At 33.9% G+C, this 16242-nt stretch overlaps 1 protein-coding gene across 1 annotated transcript in view; it reads right to left on the reverse strand.

Annotated features, from left to right (window-relative positions):
- The window catches only part of SUPT3H (SPT3 homolog, SAGA and STAGA complex component), a 70808-nt gene that overhangs the window by 8320 nt on the left and 46246 nt on the right, over positions 1–16242 (reverse strand). Inside the window, exons 5-7 of the mRNA XM_029283404.1 lie at positions 3833–3908; positions 1098–1210; positions 396–500 (exon numbers count right to left, since the gene is read on the reverse strand). Of these exons, the coding sequence (XP_029139237.1) occupies positions 396–500; positions 1098–1210; positions 3833–3908 (294 nt within the window). The remainder of the gene's footprint in view (positions 1–395; positions 501–1097; positions 1211–3832; positions 3909–16242) is intronic.

Consider the following 16242-nt stretch of genomic DNA (forward strand, 5'->3'; position numbering starts at 1 on the left):
ATATATATATATATATATATATATATATATATATATATATATATATATATATATATATATATATATATATATATATATATATTCATTTACATGGAGAAAGGTGTGGTGGAGAAAAGTATGTTCAGGAAAAGTGATTTAGACCCCTTAGAGCAGACATGTCAAACTCGCGACGTCACGTGACATCACATGGCGTATCGGGACGGTTTTGGCATTGCCGGCAATGGGGTGGGCGTGGCTTCCTGATGACGCATCTGGCCCGCGGGCCGGCAGTTTGACACCCCTGCATTAGAGCCTCCATAAATATTCCTATAATTGAAATGTAAGTCCTTGTAATGATACATAAAGTAAAACAATAAATTACATACTGTAAATTATAAACTTTAAGTCATATTTACCTCAGAATGGTGATGCTGAATAAAAGTAGCAGATATCGCATGACTAAAAGGGTCACCAGCTTTCGGTATTATGTCCTGCTTGACCAAAAGGGCCAGGTCCACCAGCTAAGGAAAAATGACAATTTAAAAATGAACAGATGGAAATCTTAAATTGATTGACTATTAATAGGCAAAGGATGCACGGAAAAAGGAGAAAGAGTTTTTAGTGTTTTGATATTAGTCCTGGGAAGTATTACAGGCATGTTTTTTTTTTTTGTCTTTCTATGAGGATAGTATCTTTCCATATTAAGTTGCAATATAGACATGCAAAATGTTCGAAGCACCCACCTTCCAGCATATGGAACAGCCAGTTTGGGGTAGTTCATTATCTAGACTAAAACACACATAGACCTGAAGCAAGCATGTTTTCAGCAGAACTATTTCAAGGTTAGAAGAACAGGAGAAAAACAAGGCCAATCAGTGGAGGTAACACATTTGAAAAACAGGAGGAGGAATGGGCAAGGTGGTTGGATATTCCATCCTTGAATTTAAAGAAATGGTATCTGGAGGCTAAGGAGAGGTGGGGAACAAAAGTGTAGGGGAGATCTTCCTAGGCTGATTGAATCCATTGTAGCTGCTGTCCATGATTGCCCTCAAATTCAAATGTAACTAAATGGCATCTTCCCCTCAAATTATCAGAAATATAAACATTTTTTCATTTACCTGTGCTACTGTCTCATATGCTAAATAAGACAGCATTTCCATAGCACTTGCATTTGGTTTTATTTCCATGCTACTACAGTCCAACCAGTCTCGAAATTTGGAGGCTTTTTTGGCTGTATTGAAAAAAAAAAATATTAACCTTGTATCTTCTGATTTCTACTGTTTCTTATGAAGAGTAAGACCTTGTAATCTCTAATGTAAGTGATGGAATCCAACATTCAGGAATCTGAATTCCTTTACAAGTAAGTAAGTAAGTAAGTAATTATTTGTACAAATAACTTAAGGCAGCAATCATATCTAACACACTTTCCTCCTCCTATTTTCCCCACAACAAACACTCTGTGAGGTGGGTTGGGCTGAGAATGACTGGCCTAAGGTCATTCAGCTGACTTTCATGGCTTAAGGCACAACTTAAACAAACTATACAGCGAAGGAGCCCATCACCATCATTACGTCCTATGCTGAGCACATTGGGCTACAAGCAGTGGTGGGATTCAGCCAGTTCGCACCAGTTCGGTAAAACTGGTAGCTAATTTTTTGTTGCCCAGGCCCAGAACAGACTTCCGGAAGAGGCATCTACACAGAAAGCCGATTGTTCACATATTTGAATCCCACCACTGGCTACAAGCATATGCCACAATTTTCGGTCCACAGCTACAATCTCTGCATCCTTCCATTTAAGGCAGATGTTTTCAAATCTTCCTGAAATATTTGGCACCAGGTTATCTTTGGCCTTCCTCTTTTTCTCTACCATCAGGTGATATCCAATTGATTGTGGTTTTTGCTGGACATTACTCACTCATGCGGAGTACATGTCCAGCAAAGAGCATTCTTCATTCTGTCACTATCTCATATGTGATACGAAGAATCCTTCTGAGACAACATTGTTGGAAGACACTGATCTTATGAATAATTCGTGTTGTAGATTTCCAGATCTCACTGGCATAGATGGCAGTCAGTATGACAATGGAATTAAATAATCTGATCTTTGTTGCTAGCAAAGAAGCTAGCAGTCTTAGGCAGCCAAACAACTACTTTGTTAACATTGTAATCTCTTGGCTAATGTACCATTTCTTTATGCTAAATAAATAATAATGGTACTTTTGGATAAATGGATATAATATTAAAAGAAATGAAAGCTTCCATATACTTTAAAATATATTTTAAATATGTTTCTTTTCTTTTTAAAAAAGTCATTCTGGCATTTTGAAAAAAGAAGTAGAAACACCATTTACAAAGCATACTGATAAGATCCTACATTTAGATAGTTTTCAATTCAGAGGGCAGGTGATGTGAGCCTCCTACATTGATTACAAATGAATATGGAATCCAATGTTCCATGTTGTCACTTATTTCTGAATATGATTTCTATCAATATCTGACCAATATTTTGATTTATCTCAAAATACATTTCATTCTTTAACCAAGTCTGTGCAATATTTCTCAAATAAGCAGCTTTGAATCAGATGTTTCAAAAATATCTATTATTTTTATACTATGTTTTCATTTCTGTGTGGATGAATTCTACTAACTACAGTATCTCAGAAAACAATATGTATTTATATAAGTGTTTTTCCAAGTTCAAATTTTCAATACTATTGTCTGAAAGATATATATAATCAAGGTGTACCCTTGATTATAATTAAAAGGTGTAAAATGTGAGGTTATCACATTTTAAGATGAAGAGTTTTCACTTAACTATTTACAGATGCTTAAAACGAACTCAGAAAAAAGCAATGGAACAGCAAAAACACTACTTACACACCAAACGTCTCTGCTATTTGACATTTACAGAAAACACAATTGTGGATGTGTCATTTATTCTTCACATTGTGATCCTCAAGTGAACCAGTCATTTCTCCAAATCAAAAGCTTGTTATGGAAAACTAGATAAGTGCCTTTCATTTAAAAATTTTGTGCTTTTGTGCTTTCATTTATCATTGGAACACACTGTGCTATTTTGTTGAGGTTTTTTTATGACTCCTTCATTGTGCTCTTTTTGTCTCTTTGACCTCTAAGCTCTTAGCATTATTTGTAGTTATTTTTATTATTGTTTTATGACAAAGACCCTTAATAAAGTAATAGATAATTAAAGTTATGTTGTTTGAAAACGTAGGTGCATATGGGGTAACTTTAGCAGATTAATTAATTAATTAAAAACTGGCTATAGCTTTAAAATTAATTCCAATATCAGTTGTGCTTTTCCTTACTCCTATTGATGGCATTAACTTGCCATCTCATTCTGCTTTTTTTAAGCAGATCCTTGAATGAGCATGCCTTTATTATTTTTCTATTTTTTCCATAGGGGGAAAATAGGGGGAAAACTCCCAAAATTATTTCAGGATTTTGAGAGCATTAAATATCAAATGGCTAGACAATCACTATCATATGTAATCAATTTATACAATCATACTGCAGGTGAACATGTACAAGAAGTTAATACAAGGAATCTTATGAAGGGACTCCCAAATTCATCTATAATGAGACACATTGAACTTGAATGTACTCTCATGTCCTTTTTAACAGCCTTGTGTTTTGATTATGTGCATTTAGTAGGCTTACCAGATAAATTAAAAGCCTCTGGGGGGGAAATACAAAGAAACAGTGCCATTATTGCAAGATAGGTGCAAATGGCTTTTTTTTTTCTTGTCCTGGCACTAAATGTATTTGTTTTTTAACCACTACCAACTTGCAAAATACTAGTTATGAGAGTAAAAAGTTTACACAATACTTACAAAAGCTCAACTGACGGCTTTCACTGAATTCTGCATATTGTGCTGAGTCCATCACTCGTGCTTGTCTTTCTGCTCTCTGGAAAATGATATAAACTAATAAATGCATACATCACCCAAAACACTAATACAACTCTTTCTCCATGAATCACAGGATGATGCGATACACACACACACACACACACACACACACACACACACAGCAGGGCGCAGAAGCAGCCGGCTATATAAGTAAACTCCAGGATCCTCTACTTTCACTCTGACGATGTCGGCAGTTTGACCGACGAAAGCTAAGTGGTTTTACATTAAACAGTCTTGCTTGTATTTTCTTCCTGGTGTTTGATTCTTCTTTTGTTTTTCTAACACACACACACACACACATATATATATATGCATTATTGTTATTTTTCAACAATAAAAACATTTCTCTTTGCCTATTTTTTATTTCTATAGTCTGGAACAAAGTAAGAAAACAGAGCAGTGCTCAAATGCAGGATAAAATAATATGTGACTATCTTAAAATAGAACCTGGAGTCATCATGATAAATTAATGAAAAAAATATTCATCTTGCTACATATATTAGTCTCTCCTAATTCTTTGGAAACCCTTTTCCCCTATAGCTGGTGCTGTTTTCCACTTTAATTTATTCTTTTTATTCTCATTCTACTCAACATGATTTGCTGATGCTGTCATTCAGTTTAATTCAATATATTTAGAACGTATATGGTTCCTTTTTGTAGATGCTATGACATTACACTTTCAAATGCAATTTCAAAACAATGCAAATTAATACTGTTAACCAGATTAAACCAAGCCAATAAAGGAGCAAGGAAGAAGATATTGCTGATTAGAAGAACACTGCTCCCAGACCAGCTAATTGAACACGAAATGAATAGCTTTAACTCAGCACTAACTACAGTACATTCCACTTGGTTAAGATCAACAATGACAGATAATAATAATAATGAAAGATTAGTCTGATGTTCATTAAAACTTGGCAGAAATCCTATAGCTTTGAAAAGTCAAACTAGAATCTATTAATTTTGTTTCATTTTTTTCCTAGACAAAAAAATACTGAAATAAGTTATATTGTACAATATGTATTTAGAGGCAGTATTTATTTATTCCAAGCAGCTAAATAAATAATTTATGTGGCATAAAGGCAATTGTATTGCCCACCACCTACATCCCCCCATTTCTGCCCTTTTGGTTTCCCTCCACAGCCTGAAGAGACCACTGTATTCCACTGCCATGACCTCCAGTGGACCTTCCTCTCTGTTCTCCTAGGGGCAATCATTGTGTTCTACCTCACCTCCACTGGGCTCACCACCACCACTGAGGAAAGCTGCCTCAAGACCCGTGGTGCAGCAAGCAGCCCCAGAGTTGCTTTACCATAAGACCAAGGGAACAGAGCAGGCAACATGTCTCCTATCCTAAGGTTTCCAGTATGTGCACAAGCCTGAAGAAATAGAAATTCATTCTCAAAAAGAAATCCTCCTAGACTATAGGACTGGAGATTTTATAACTCAAAAGCCATGAAGAACATTCAGTATAAAACAAATGGGAACTGCTGTTATAATCACAAAAGTCAAAATGGTACCTGAGCTAATAAAATATTGCTAAACTGTAAATTTGTTGCAAATCCTAGAGGCCCTAAAACTTATTTCATATTTGTAATTTAGAGGATTATGTCCTCTAAAATCCACATAAAATTTAATTAGAAAATGAAGCAGAAAGTACACAATGATAATAATCTTAAAAATTAGACAGTCTGAATCTTCAGCTGAAGCTACTAAAACTTTTGTAACACACTGATGGAAGCTGGGATAAGCTGCAGATTTGAAAATAAAAGAACAGATACCGAAGCAATTCTTGTTATCTTATTTAATCTTGTATTTTAAAGCACACCCTTCTCTTCTATCCATTAATATGAATGAGTATGTAAGGAGTAGCAGTTTTTGATATTATACTAAACATTATTGTGAATTTCCAACTTAACACGAAACTCTAATTTATACCAAAGGCAGGATAAGATTTCAACCTTAAAAGGGCCTCAAGAGGAAGTAATAATCACATATTTTCTTCTTTCCCCTTCTACCTGAAAAAAATGTTGTTTGTGGAATTTTCTATAAACTACTCTTGAGCTAATCTATGAAGAACGTAGCAAGTTGCACAGAGACCTATTCAACCAGATGAAAGTTATATAAATGAGAGGCTCATGTATATCTAGTCTTCTGCAGAAACTTATTTTCCTTAATTTTCCTTGTCATTCAGTATCCTCTTTGGATTCATGAAATTATTTAGAATGCTGAGGTTGCCATGGAAATGTAGCTATTTCCCAACAGAAGATTACTCTTTACATTAATGTAAAGTGTGTGCATGTGTGTGTTCACATATATATGAATTTTGTTTATAATATATGTTAATAATATATGTTTTACATAGTATAATATTACATATTATATAATAATATATTTTATAATAGCAAAATAGTAAATGCTTTTTCCTTCCATTTTATGAATTTTGAAAAACAAAATATTGGGGCAGCTAATCCTTTTGAATGTTTATTTAAACTTGGTATGGTTATAGTTTTCCATAAATCTAAAATAGGAATTACAACCTGCTGTATAAATCAACATTCTCTTTTAAGTATTGGATACTCATATAATCTTTATTATAAATAATGACTGTTTGACTGTTACAAGCATGCATAAGCATGGGAATACAACCATGTTTCAGAGAGCCAAGAAATACTTCATTATTTCTTCTGCTATAATGTTCTTGAGACCTTATTCTATTCACTCCAAAGGCAAAGGATATATACTTTTAAATTCAAACATTGGTGCCTTATGTATTTGGATGGATGCAAAAATTAAGATTGCACAACATTCAATTCTTTGGGAATACCCTACTAAATTTAATAGGTTTCACTTCTTGATTTTTTATGTATATGGTTTTTATTAAGAATGTTAAGTATACCAGTAAAATCTAATACGAACTAAACTTAAAGAAAAGAGAATAGGAAGAAGTAAAAAGTGCAAGAAAAAGAAAAGACAGAAGAAAGAGAAAGGTAAAAATATAAGAGAAAAGAAATATATAAAGAAGTGGGTTCAACCTTCATCACAACATATTAATAAATTTAGTGACTCTTTACCTAAGGTTACAAACATTTACCTCTTTATCCCATATCCCATTTGTTATCTATAACAAATCCATGTCAGCAAAAGTCCACAAAGCGTAAGCAGAAATAACATAACTTTTTTTAACCCTAATCAGAACCAACTTTATAGTCTTCAATAGGCCAAATTCATAAACTACACATTGATTGTTTTCAACTCCTAACAACCACTTAGAATTCTTCCCATGATGATCTATTCCTAACTTTCAAGCCTCCCAACAGTACAGTCATCACCACTGTAACTGAGTCCACCCACCTTGCTGTTGGCCATCCTCTTCTCTTTTCTTCCATCTTTCCCAGCATCAGAGTCTTTTTCCACCAAATTTACAGTTCCTCCTTCCTGATGGCTACAGAGCGTTTTCTTGAAGAGCTCTGATGTTCTATTACTGTTAAACTACTCTATTTTCCATAATTTTTCCTCTTCTAAAATTAAGTCAAACTGACCTAAATGTAAACCAAGTCCTTGGATAATATGTATGTATTAACTAAGTAGCATATGAATGATGTGTATTCATATAAATTCTTTTTTGTTTCAATCAAGAATTAAAGTCTTAACTACAAATGATTAGCAAAATTAAAACAAAAGACCTACATCAAGAACTTGATCAAGTTAAGGACTTCCAGTTTTGTGCCATAGCATACAGCTGTGGGATAGTGAAGCTCTGCTCCCCGCAGCCAGTTTTGTCCTGCCAGGGGGACCCTAAATGGGTCCGAAGTTGCCCCGAAGAGGTGACCGTGAAGGAGGAGCGCTCTGTTGATCACTAAAAAACAGTGATCGTTTTGTTCAATCCGGGGGAAGCCCTCCAACCCGACAGGAGAAAGGCTAGTGTGACATCGGCATCTAGCCCAAGCTACCTGCAGCCGAAGTCCAGGAGCACGAACAAGAACATTGGTGAACAGCGTACTTGGAATTGGTGAGAGTATCGATTTTCTCTATTCTATCTTCTAACTCAATCCTTGGGAAAGACCCCCAAAGCAAGAAAACCTCCGAAAGTGAAGGGAGGGGACTATATGGAAGCGGCGAATTAATACTAAGGGCGAAAGAAATAGACTGAAATTAAATTTAAAATACTACAATTTGGACAAATCTAGAAACTAAAAAAACTACTAAGACTACACCTGAAAGGGTTTTAATGAAATTATAAAAATATATAACAATAATAATTTTTTATCTGAAAAAACTGGAAAAGGAACATCTAGTGGAGAATTAGAGCACAGAATACTAACAATAATGATTCAGAAACTGGCAGGGCACCCAGAAACAAAGAATAATCTGTTCCCTTAAATTTTAAATAACGTTGAAGACAGCTAGAAACAAAGAAAGAGCTGGCCCAGCCATAAGATTAAAAAATGTCTGAAAGAAAAATACCCGGACTGTTGACTAAATTTAAGAATTGTTTAAAGAAAAAGAAAAACTTTGGCTCTTGGCTAATCTTTTACAGGAGAATCTACAGGAAGGACTTGAGGTGGCTTAACATACTGAATTACAATTTTGACTGATTGATAATGAACCCCAAACCAAAATATTGATGAAAGACTATTTGAAGGGGGGAGACAACATGGATATCGTACACTTATCAAAAAATGACAGGACACCACACTCAATATTCACTCCTGAAGGATTCAGCCTGGAATATCAAAGACTTCCAGAAGCAACATTTCAAGGCAAGACAAACACTTTTCAAGAGGAAATGTACGCAACTGACAATAGATTTAAAGCACAAGGAAATCCAAAACAACTTTGATGACATAAATAAGCACATCTCTAATCTAAATCTACAATCAAAAAACACCCAGAAAATGATGGCGAGTGAACAAACAAATCAGATAACAGAACACAAATTAGAAGAACATGATCATATCAATGAAGCTACAAATGAAAAGAATTACAATCCAACACAAACAGGAAAAAATCTACAAGACTTTGATATGACAATAAAAATGGAGTGGATTATAGAATTCCCAGGAGAATTATCAAGTTTGGGAGACAGAAAGTATATATCCTACCTAATCTATCTTTTGTATTCCCAACAATACTTGCAAAAACACAGGAACTGCCAGGTAAGCGGAATATATCAATTTGGAAAGCGATTCGGCAAAAGAAGAAGGCTAGAGACAGATTCAAGAGATTTGACTCACCCTACCAGATGGAGTATTACATGAGTAAACACTTGTTTGAATATGGTTAAAAGAATAGAGACCTTTGAACATAAAGGGGCTCTATAACAAGAGGGATAAGAGATTTAAGTAATACAGTACGTTTTACAATATATGAAATGTAAAAATATTGGGATGATGTAACTTTTATAAATATAAGTGAAATATAAGTTGATCAGAAAGGATGTTATACTCAGATGTTATAAGATAGATAAGAAGCACAGCATTTTTATAATACATGAAATATGAAAATATTGGGGTGGTGTACCTAAATGGAAAAATTTGGATATTTAGATGACTGACATTGAGAAAATCATGACTGATAAGAATGGATTGAATAAAAGGCAAAATTAAGCTTAAACAAAAATCACGAAAATAGGATGCATGGTGAACTAATGAGATGATGGTTAGAAGAATAATATGCTGATAAAAACGTTATACATAGATGTTATCACTATTTGTATAAATATGAAAAAATGTCTATATTTAATCATTTATATATTGAAAATATTAAGAATTATATTTGTTTAAGGTTGAAGAAGGAGAATACAAATGGCAGAAGGGAAGATCAAAGAAATATATTATTAACTAATATACTAATTATGGAATTATCAAATTTAATCATTATTGACTATTAATTATTATTGTCTTTTTTTCTCAAATATATAAACCAAGACAACACGCTGTTCACCAGGCACTAGAGATTGTTATTGTTAAAAACCAATAAAACTTTTTTTTTAAAAAAGAAAAAGAACTTGATCCAGTTAACAAAATCTAATGCCTCATTTTCACTGTGGAAACTCAAACTTTGGCTAAAATGCAGGTAATAGGGTATTTTGAACCAGATAAGAAGGCTAACTTGGACATAGCAGAAACAAAATATAAATTTTATGACAATCTCTATAAAAGTATAATGTAATAAAACAGGTTATATTGTCTTGATCTCTCAGATCAGACCTGGCATTTTATGGCCCACAGGCCACATCCAGCCCACGGATGGTCCCAGTCTGGCCCACAGTGTTGGTGGAGGCAGTGTTGGTGGAGGCAGACAGTGTCAGGGGTGAAGCAGTGGCAGTGGTGGGGTTGGTGCATTAGTGTAGGGTTGGGTGGCGGTGGCCCTCCACAATAGCCCCAGAATATCTGCCCTGCAGAAATACAGAAAGGAATATATTATGTCTAAACCATTTCCTTAATCTGAGGAAGATGAGTGCATTTAGGGCATTTGTTGACTCCCAGGAACACTTTGCAAACAGCACTTTTTTACTCTAGGAAATTCCATTGATTTCATTATGGTATTTCATATGTCTTTAGGAAAAAATATAATTAACCAATAGCAGATGCTTCCGTGTCTTTTTTTCTTTTTGCAAATAACATAAGTAGTCTATTGTAGATAATTTTAGTGCTATGCTAAAAGATGGTACTACTTCAATTTTGCTCTTCTTTGGATATACCTGAAGTTACCATTGAAGCTGTTCCTTTGCTCATGATGATTTAACTCTAAGCTTATGAAATTTAATTCTCCTATTTTGATTTTTTAATTATCGGGCTTATTACAGCAAACCATTGAAAAACTGAGGACCAATGTTATTTAAAAGTGTGAGAAACAGCATGAAGAATAATTGGATTAAGAATAATTTCACTTATATTTGGTCACCATTTTATCTACACTTACAAAGTTAATTTCTCAATCTATGCAGATATCTTTATTGGTAGAAATATTGAATATGAATGTCTAAAATACAATTATCCTTAAGACTGCAGATGTATTTATACATCTTGCCAAACTGCTTTCTACTATGCTGATAATTTTAATGTTTTGCATTAAAATGGATTCCAGCTTGTTCTGCTTGAATTTTTCAATTGATTTCAAAGCAATTTTTCTAAAAAGATGGAAATAAAAAGTTCATATCCCACCCGACATCTCAAGGAATAGTTGGGTAGCTGTGATGGTACTGAAAGAATGAGTTAATCTTACATTAATCTCAATTTCTTAATACATAAAATTTCAATCTAAGAAGATTCCCTCAAGTAGGTGTTTCACTGAAAATTTGAAATGCAAACTTACCAAAGTCTTTCAGTATTGACCTAAATCACATCACAGAAATTTATGGGAATAAGCCCAGTGGCAGAAGTGTATTTTAGAGACAAAGCTGAAGAACACCTATTCTGGAGTTTATTCAAGCATGAAAAGCAAAATAAAACACACTAAACATAAATTTACACCACCTAAATCAAGGGGAAAAATGGCAAGATTTTTTTATATCCATAAATTATGCATTCATTTCTCTCCCAAATAAATGTTTAAAACTACCTATTATGCAGCAAGAAGTTAGAATTCTGAAAACAATCAAGGGAGCATTCATAAATTTGAAAGACTGAATCAAGCAAAAGTTTGCCTAGCCTTCATGCTATACTATTTCATATAGTTTCAAATACTGGCATAACAACACAATTATTCTGATGTTTATGCTAGAGTGCAAGAGAGAGTCCAATGGGATGGAAAGGAAAAATGAATGCAAAGAACATCAACTGTATGTGGATTCATTAGCTTGAGCTTTACTGATAATTTATCCTGTTTCCTAATGAAAGCAAAAAACCTCCCCCCAAAACCCACCATGTCTCTATTAAAAAGCGATCAGATTTGGTATATTGGTGACACTTTAAAGAGCACATTATGTGGGAAAACAAAATAAACATTTACCCTGGCAAATGAAAGTAGGCTTGGGGTTTTGACATGCTTGGCAGGCAAGCAGAATTATATTCACATCAAGCACACAGAAAACCTAATTTAATATTTAAATATTTGCTTAAGTAATACACTACTTTAAAGCAACAGATTAGAAGACACATTTTTGTCAAAGCTTTTTTAAAAATACTCTAGAAAGAATACCTCATTGAAGTAATGCATTCAGGTGAGATCAGAGAGTTTTGATCTCTGTATGATACTGCTTCTCCTTTCAGACAACCAAACAGGCATCTAAGTACACGTCAAGTGTCAGCAAGAGCTATTTCAAAACTATCTGTTAATAATCTTCTGAGGATTACAGACTGTAGCACTCACCAACAGGTTTAAATTTGTAAAATCTCATCAAAGCATTTATTTTGAACTCCTAACCCTGTTTATTCTGACCAAGAAACTATTTGTATGTTATGATTTATGTTGATTGCTTTTATCAGTATCCTATTATAATTTATGTTGATTGCTTATTTAGTATCCTATGACTATCATTGAGTGTTGTATCTTGTGTCCCAAAGATGCTTTTTCACAAGGCAACTGGACTTTCTTGTTTTTCTTTGAAGATGTTTCGCTTTTCATCCAAGAAGCTTCTTCAGCTCTAACTGGATGGTGAGGAATGGAAAGATTTATACTCCTGCAGACAGATTTATACTTTTGCATTGTTTAACGAGTTGGTAAAGCTACCTGGAGGTTTATCTGTGTCTTCAAGGTCACCTGAGTAGTGCAAATGGGTGTGGAGCCTTCTTGGAACTGTTTTTTTAATATAATATTTTATTAATTTTCTGTTATTACAATTCCTTAGTGCTTAATGAACAAAATATTGTCTGGGTTAATTTATTATGTTTAGTAATACCAATTAAGTTCTTACTCTCTATCGCATTTTTCAGCTGTTGATAGAATAAGTTCCATGTTTGAAAATATTCTGTATCTTCTTTTTCTTTAATTCTCAGTGTAAGTCTATCCATTTCCGCACAGTCCAGTATTTTCTTAATTATCTCTTCATCCAATGGTGTTTTTTCATTTTTCCAGTGCTGTGCAAATACAATCCTCGCTGCTATTAATACATATAATGTTAAATATACACTTTGTTTATCAATTTTTTTCTGAAATTATACCTAATAAAAAGAGTTCAGGTTTAAAATCTATGTGTTTACCTAACATCTTTTCTATTTTTGTCCAAAAAGTTTTTGCTTTAACACACGTCCACCACAAGTGATAATATGTACCAGGGTTTTGGTTACATTTACAACATTTGCTAGACATATTTTTAAACATTTTTGCTAACCTAACGAGTGATAAATGCCATCTATAAAACATTTTATATAAGTTTTCTTTATACGAAGTTGCCATTGTCAATTTATAGTTTCTATCCCAAAGATTTTGCCATTTCTTTAATTCTATATTATATCCCAAAAAAATTCCCCATATTATCATTATTTCTTTCACTTGTTCGTCTTCCATTTTCAAATTCAATAAAAAGTTATACAGTTTCTTAATCAATTTTGTATCAGAACTCAACAAAATATGGTCAAATGATGTCTGATCTTTATAAAAACCATATATTTTAACATCCTTATCATACCTCGAGGGCTGTTCAATTTTGACATAGATGCCCTCTTTGACCCCTCTTGCCATCTATGTCAAAATTGAACAACTCTCTCTCAACAGAGGGGGAGGGATCCGACATCATCTATCTCCAGTGTACAACACAGTCCTTTCAAAAGTTCCAAAAAGGCTCCACACCCATTTGCACCACTCAGGTGACCCTGAAGATACAAATAAGCCTCCAGGTAGCTTTAATGACTCGCTAAAAGAATGCAAATGAACAGCTGTTCAGAAGAGTATAAATCTTTCTATTCCCCACCATCGAGTCAGAGCTTAAGAAGCTTCTTGGATGAGAAGCGAAACGTCTTCAAAGAAAAACAAGAAAGTCCAGTTGCCTTGTGAAGAAGCAGCTTTGGGATAACTATGACCTGAATGACTGAGAATCTCCATAGACAGTTGTATCTTGTGATTCATGATAATTTTATTTTATGATTATAATCATGATTTATCACTTGTTGCTTATATGTACACTGAGAGCTTATGCACTAGAGACAAATTCCTTGTGTGTCCAATCACACTTGGCCAATAAAGAATTCTATTCTATTCTAAAAAAACAACAACAACCCACCACCAAATCATATTCCAGTGAGGCCTGTAAACAACTCTTAAATATGTTTAGCATTTGAAAAAAATGCACTATTTTGCATGTTTCAAATTCCTCTCCTTTTTATTTTCCCTTAGCAAGCTCTATGGACCAGGGTCTTGTTATCTTAAATCACAATCCATTACTTGTGATAACATTAGCTGTGGCCCACTGCAATTTATAAGGTACAGTAATGTATTGATTAGATACGAAGATGCCAAAATGTTCTGTCACCTCATAGAGACAGGCTGGGTTTATGTACTGGACCATGTTCCATGTATCCACCATCCAAACTAAGCATCAATTTTTGTCAGTAAAGGGAAAAGCAGGCTTTAGAAGATCTACACTATATAGCAAGCCAGGATAGAGCAGTGGTTGCCATAAAACTTCTACAATAAGAGTTTCATTTCTTTTGCTTTTCTTGTCCCCGTAAAGGAACATATTTGTGGACAAAAGGCTGTCCATTAAAGGATTTAGGTCAGGATATGATCAACAATTCCCTTTTTTCTCCTTCCTGTTTTTTCAAACAGTTTCCCCTAATTCTCCCTCCTTCAGTTCCCATCTATACATTTTTTTTCAATTGAGCTGAATAGAAAAGGAGGAATATACAAATGGAACAGCTATAAAGTTATATTACACTGTCAACAATTATATTCTCTCTCTTTCTGTGTCTCTCTTGACACATACAACCCTATCATCAGTGCATCTGAGTAGAGCTCAACAGTAGCCAGTATTCAATTTCATTCCATGTAAATTTTCCTCCACCATCATTCATGTCATTATCCCTGATGTATCAGCTCTGTTAAAAATCAGAAATAAATGCACAAGAAAGCAAGTTCTTCATTCAGCTAGGTTCTCCATATTTGTACAATTTGCCAGACACGTTTATAATGTAAAAGACTTCTACTCCTCTTTTCCCAAATGTGAGTAAGTGTAAATTTGACTTGTGGCCCTTGATTTATCCAGACATTTTTTTACAATGTTTTAATCAACAGTTTAGGAATACAGATTATACAGAATGTTACTAACTAGAAAAATGTTTGTAATAAAGCATTCAGATTATTTCTAAAGACTGTATGAGTAATTGTTTTGTTTTCCAATGTCTTCTTGAAAAATAAAATGCATTATTGCTGTACCTTTGAAGAATTACAATATTTGAAACAGACATAGGGGTTTTGTAACAGCTTAAAACATCTGTAGCAGTATACTGATCTAGTTCAGAAAAATGAGAACATACATGATTTATTACCTGAAACAAGGATAATTTCCTTTATACAAGGTACGTGTTAAAAGCAAGTACATATAAAGTATGCAAAAAGCTACACTGGTTATTTTTTTAAATTATCTTAAAGTTATTACATAAAGGCTTTTAAAAGATTTTCATATAAAAGTTTTAAATTTTCTTGAAATACATGCTTGATTTTTGTACATACAGGCTACTAAATTAACACTTTTTAAACTGAACAAAATTGAATAAATTCTCATTACAGTGTAGTTCATATGGATGATTTGGACATTTCTTCCCTCAGAAGAGGAACAAGGAAAAAGATGACCCTCCAGTTAAATTAGCAAGGAGAGAGCTAAAGCTGATACAGTAGCTGTTCTGTAATCTTGGGAAGGAATGACACTCACATCCTTGTAAAAGTGATGGGCAGTACTTTCTGGGTTAGAGCTGTAATTTAGCCTCCTCACCAGCTATTGTAATAGGTCTTAAGAGGCTTTCTAGTGATATAGCAATGTTCCTGAATGGGACTAAAAATATTGGGTCCATTTTTCTGCAAATTTGGGGCCTTTGGAATGGGGATTAGGACTGGGACCCAAAGTCACAAAATCCAACTTAAATAATTTTGTCCTTAAATTCTGGCAGCATAACTTTGAGGCGACTATAACTTCAAAAAGGGTGCTGGGAAAAAAGGCATATGCAGCTCAACACTGTTCCTTGTGACTGATCTTTTGATTTTGAGGTGTGTGTGGTTAAACTGTCTTTCTACAATCAATCTGAGACAACTTTGCAATTATAGGATATAAGACCATTAGCATTTGATACAAACTCACATGGTTGGCATATATAAATATTTTTAATTATTTCAAAGCGGATGTAATATGTACATCCTTTTTCTTTTTCCCAAAAGTTGTTTGATATGGTTTGCAT

This window comes from Protobothrops mucrosquamatus, unplaced genomic scaffold (assembly GCF_001527695.2).
Source record: "Protobothrops mucrosquamatus isolate PMUCROS unplaced genomic scaffold, P.Mucros_1.0 scaffold78, whole genome shotgun sequence".
Taxonomy (NCBI): Eukaryota; Metazoa; Chordata; class Lepidosauria; order Squamata; family Viperidae; genus Protobothrops; species Protobothrops mucrosquamatus.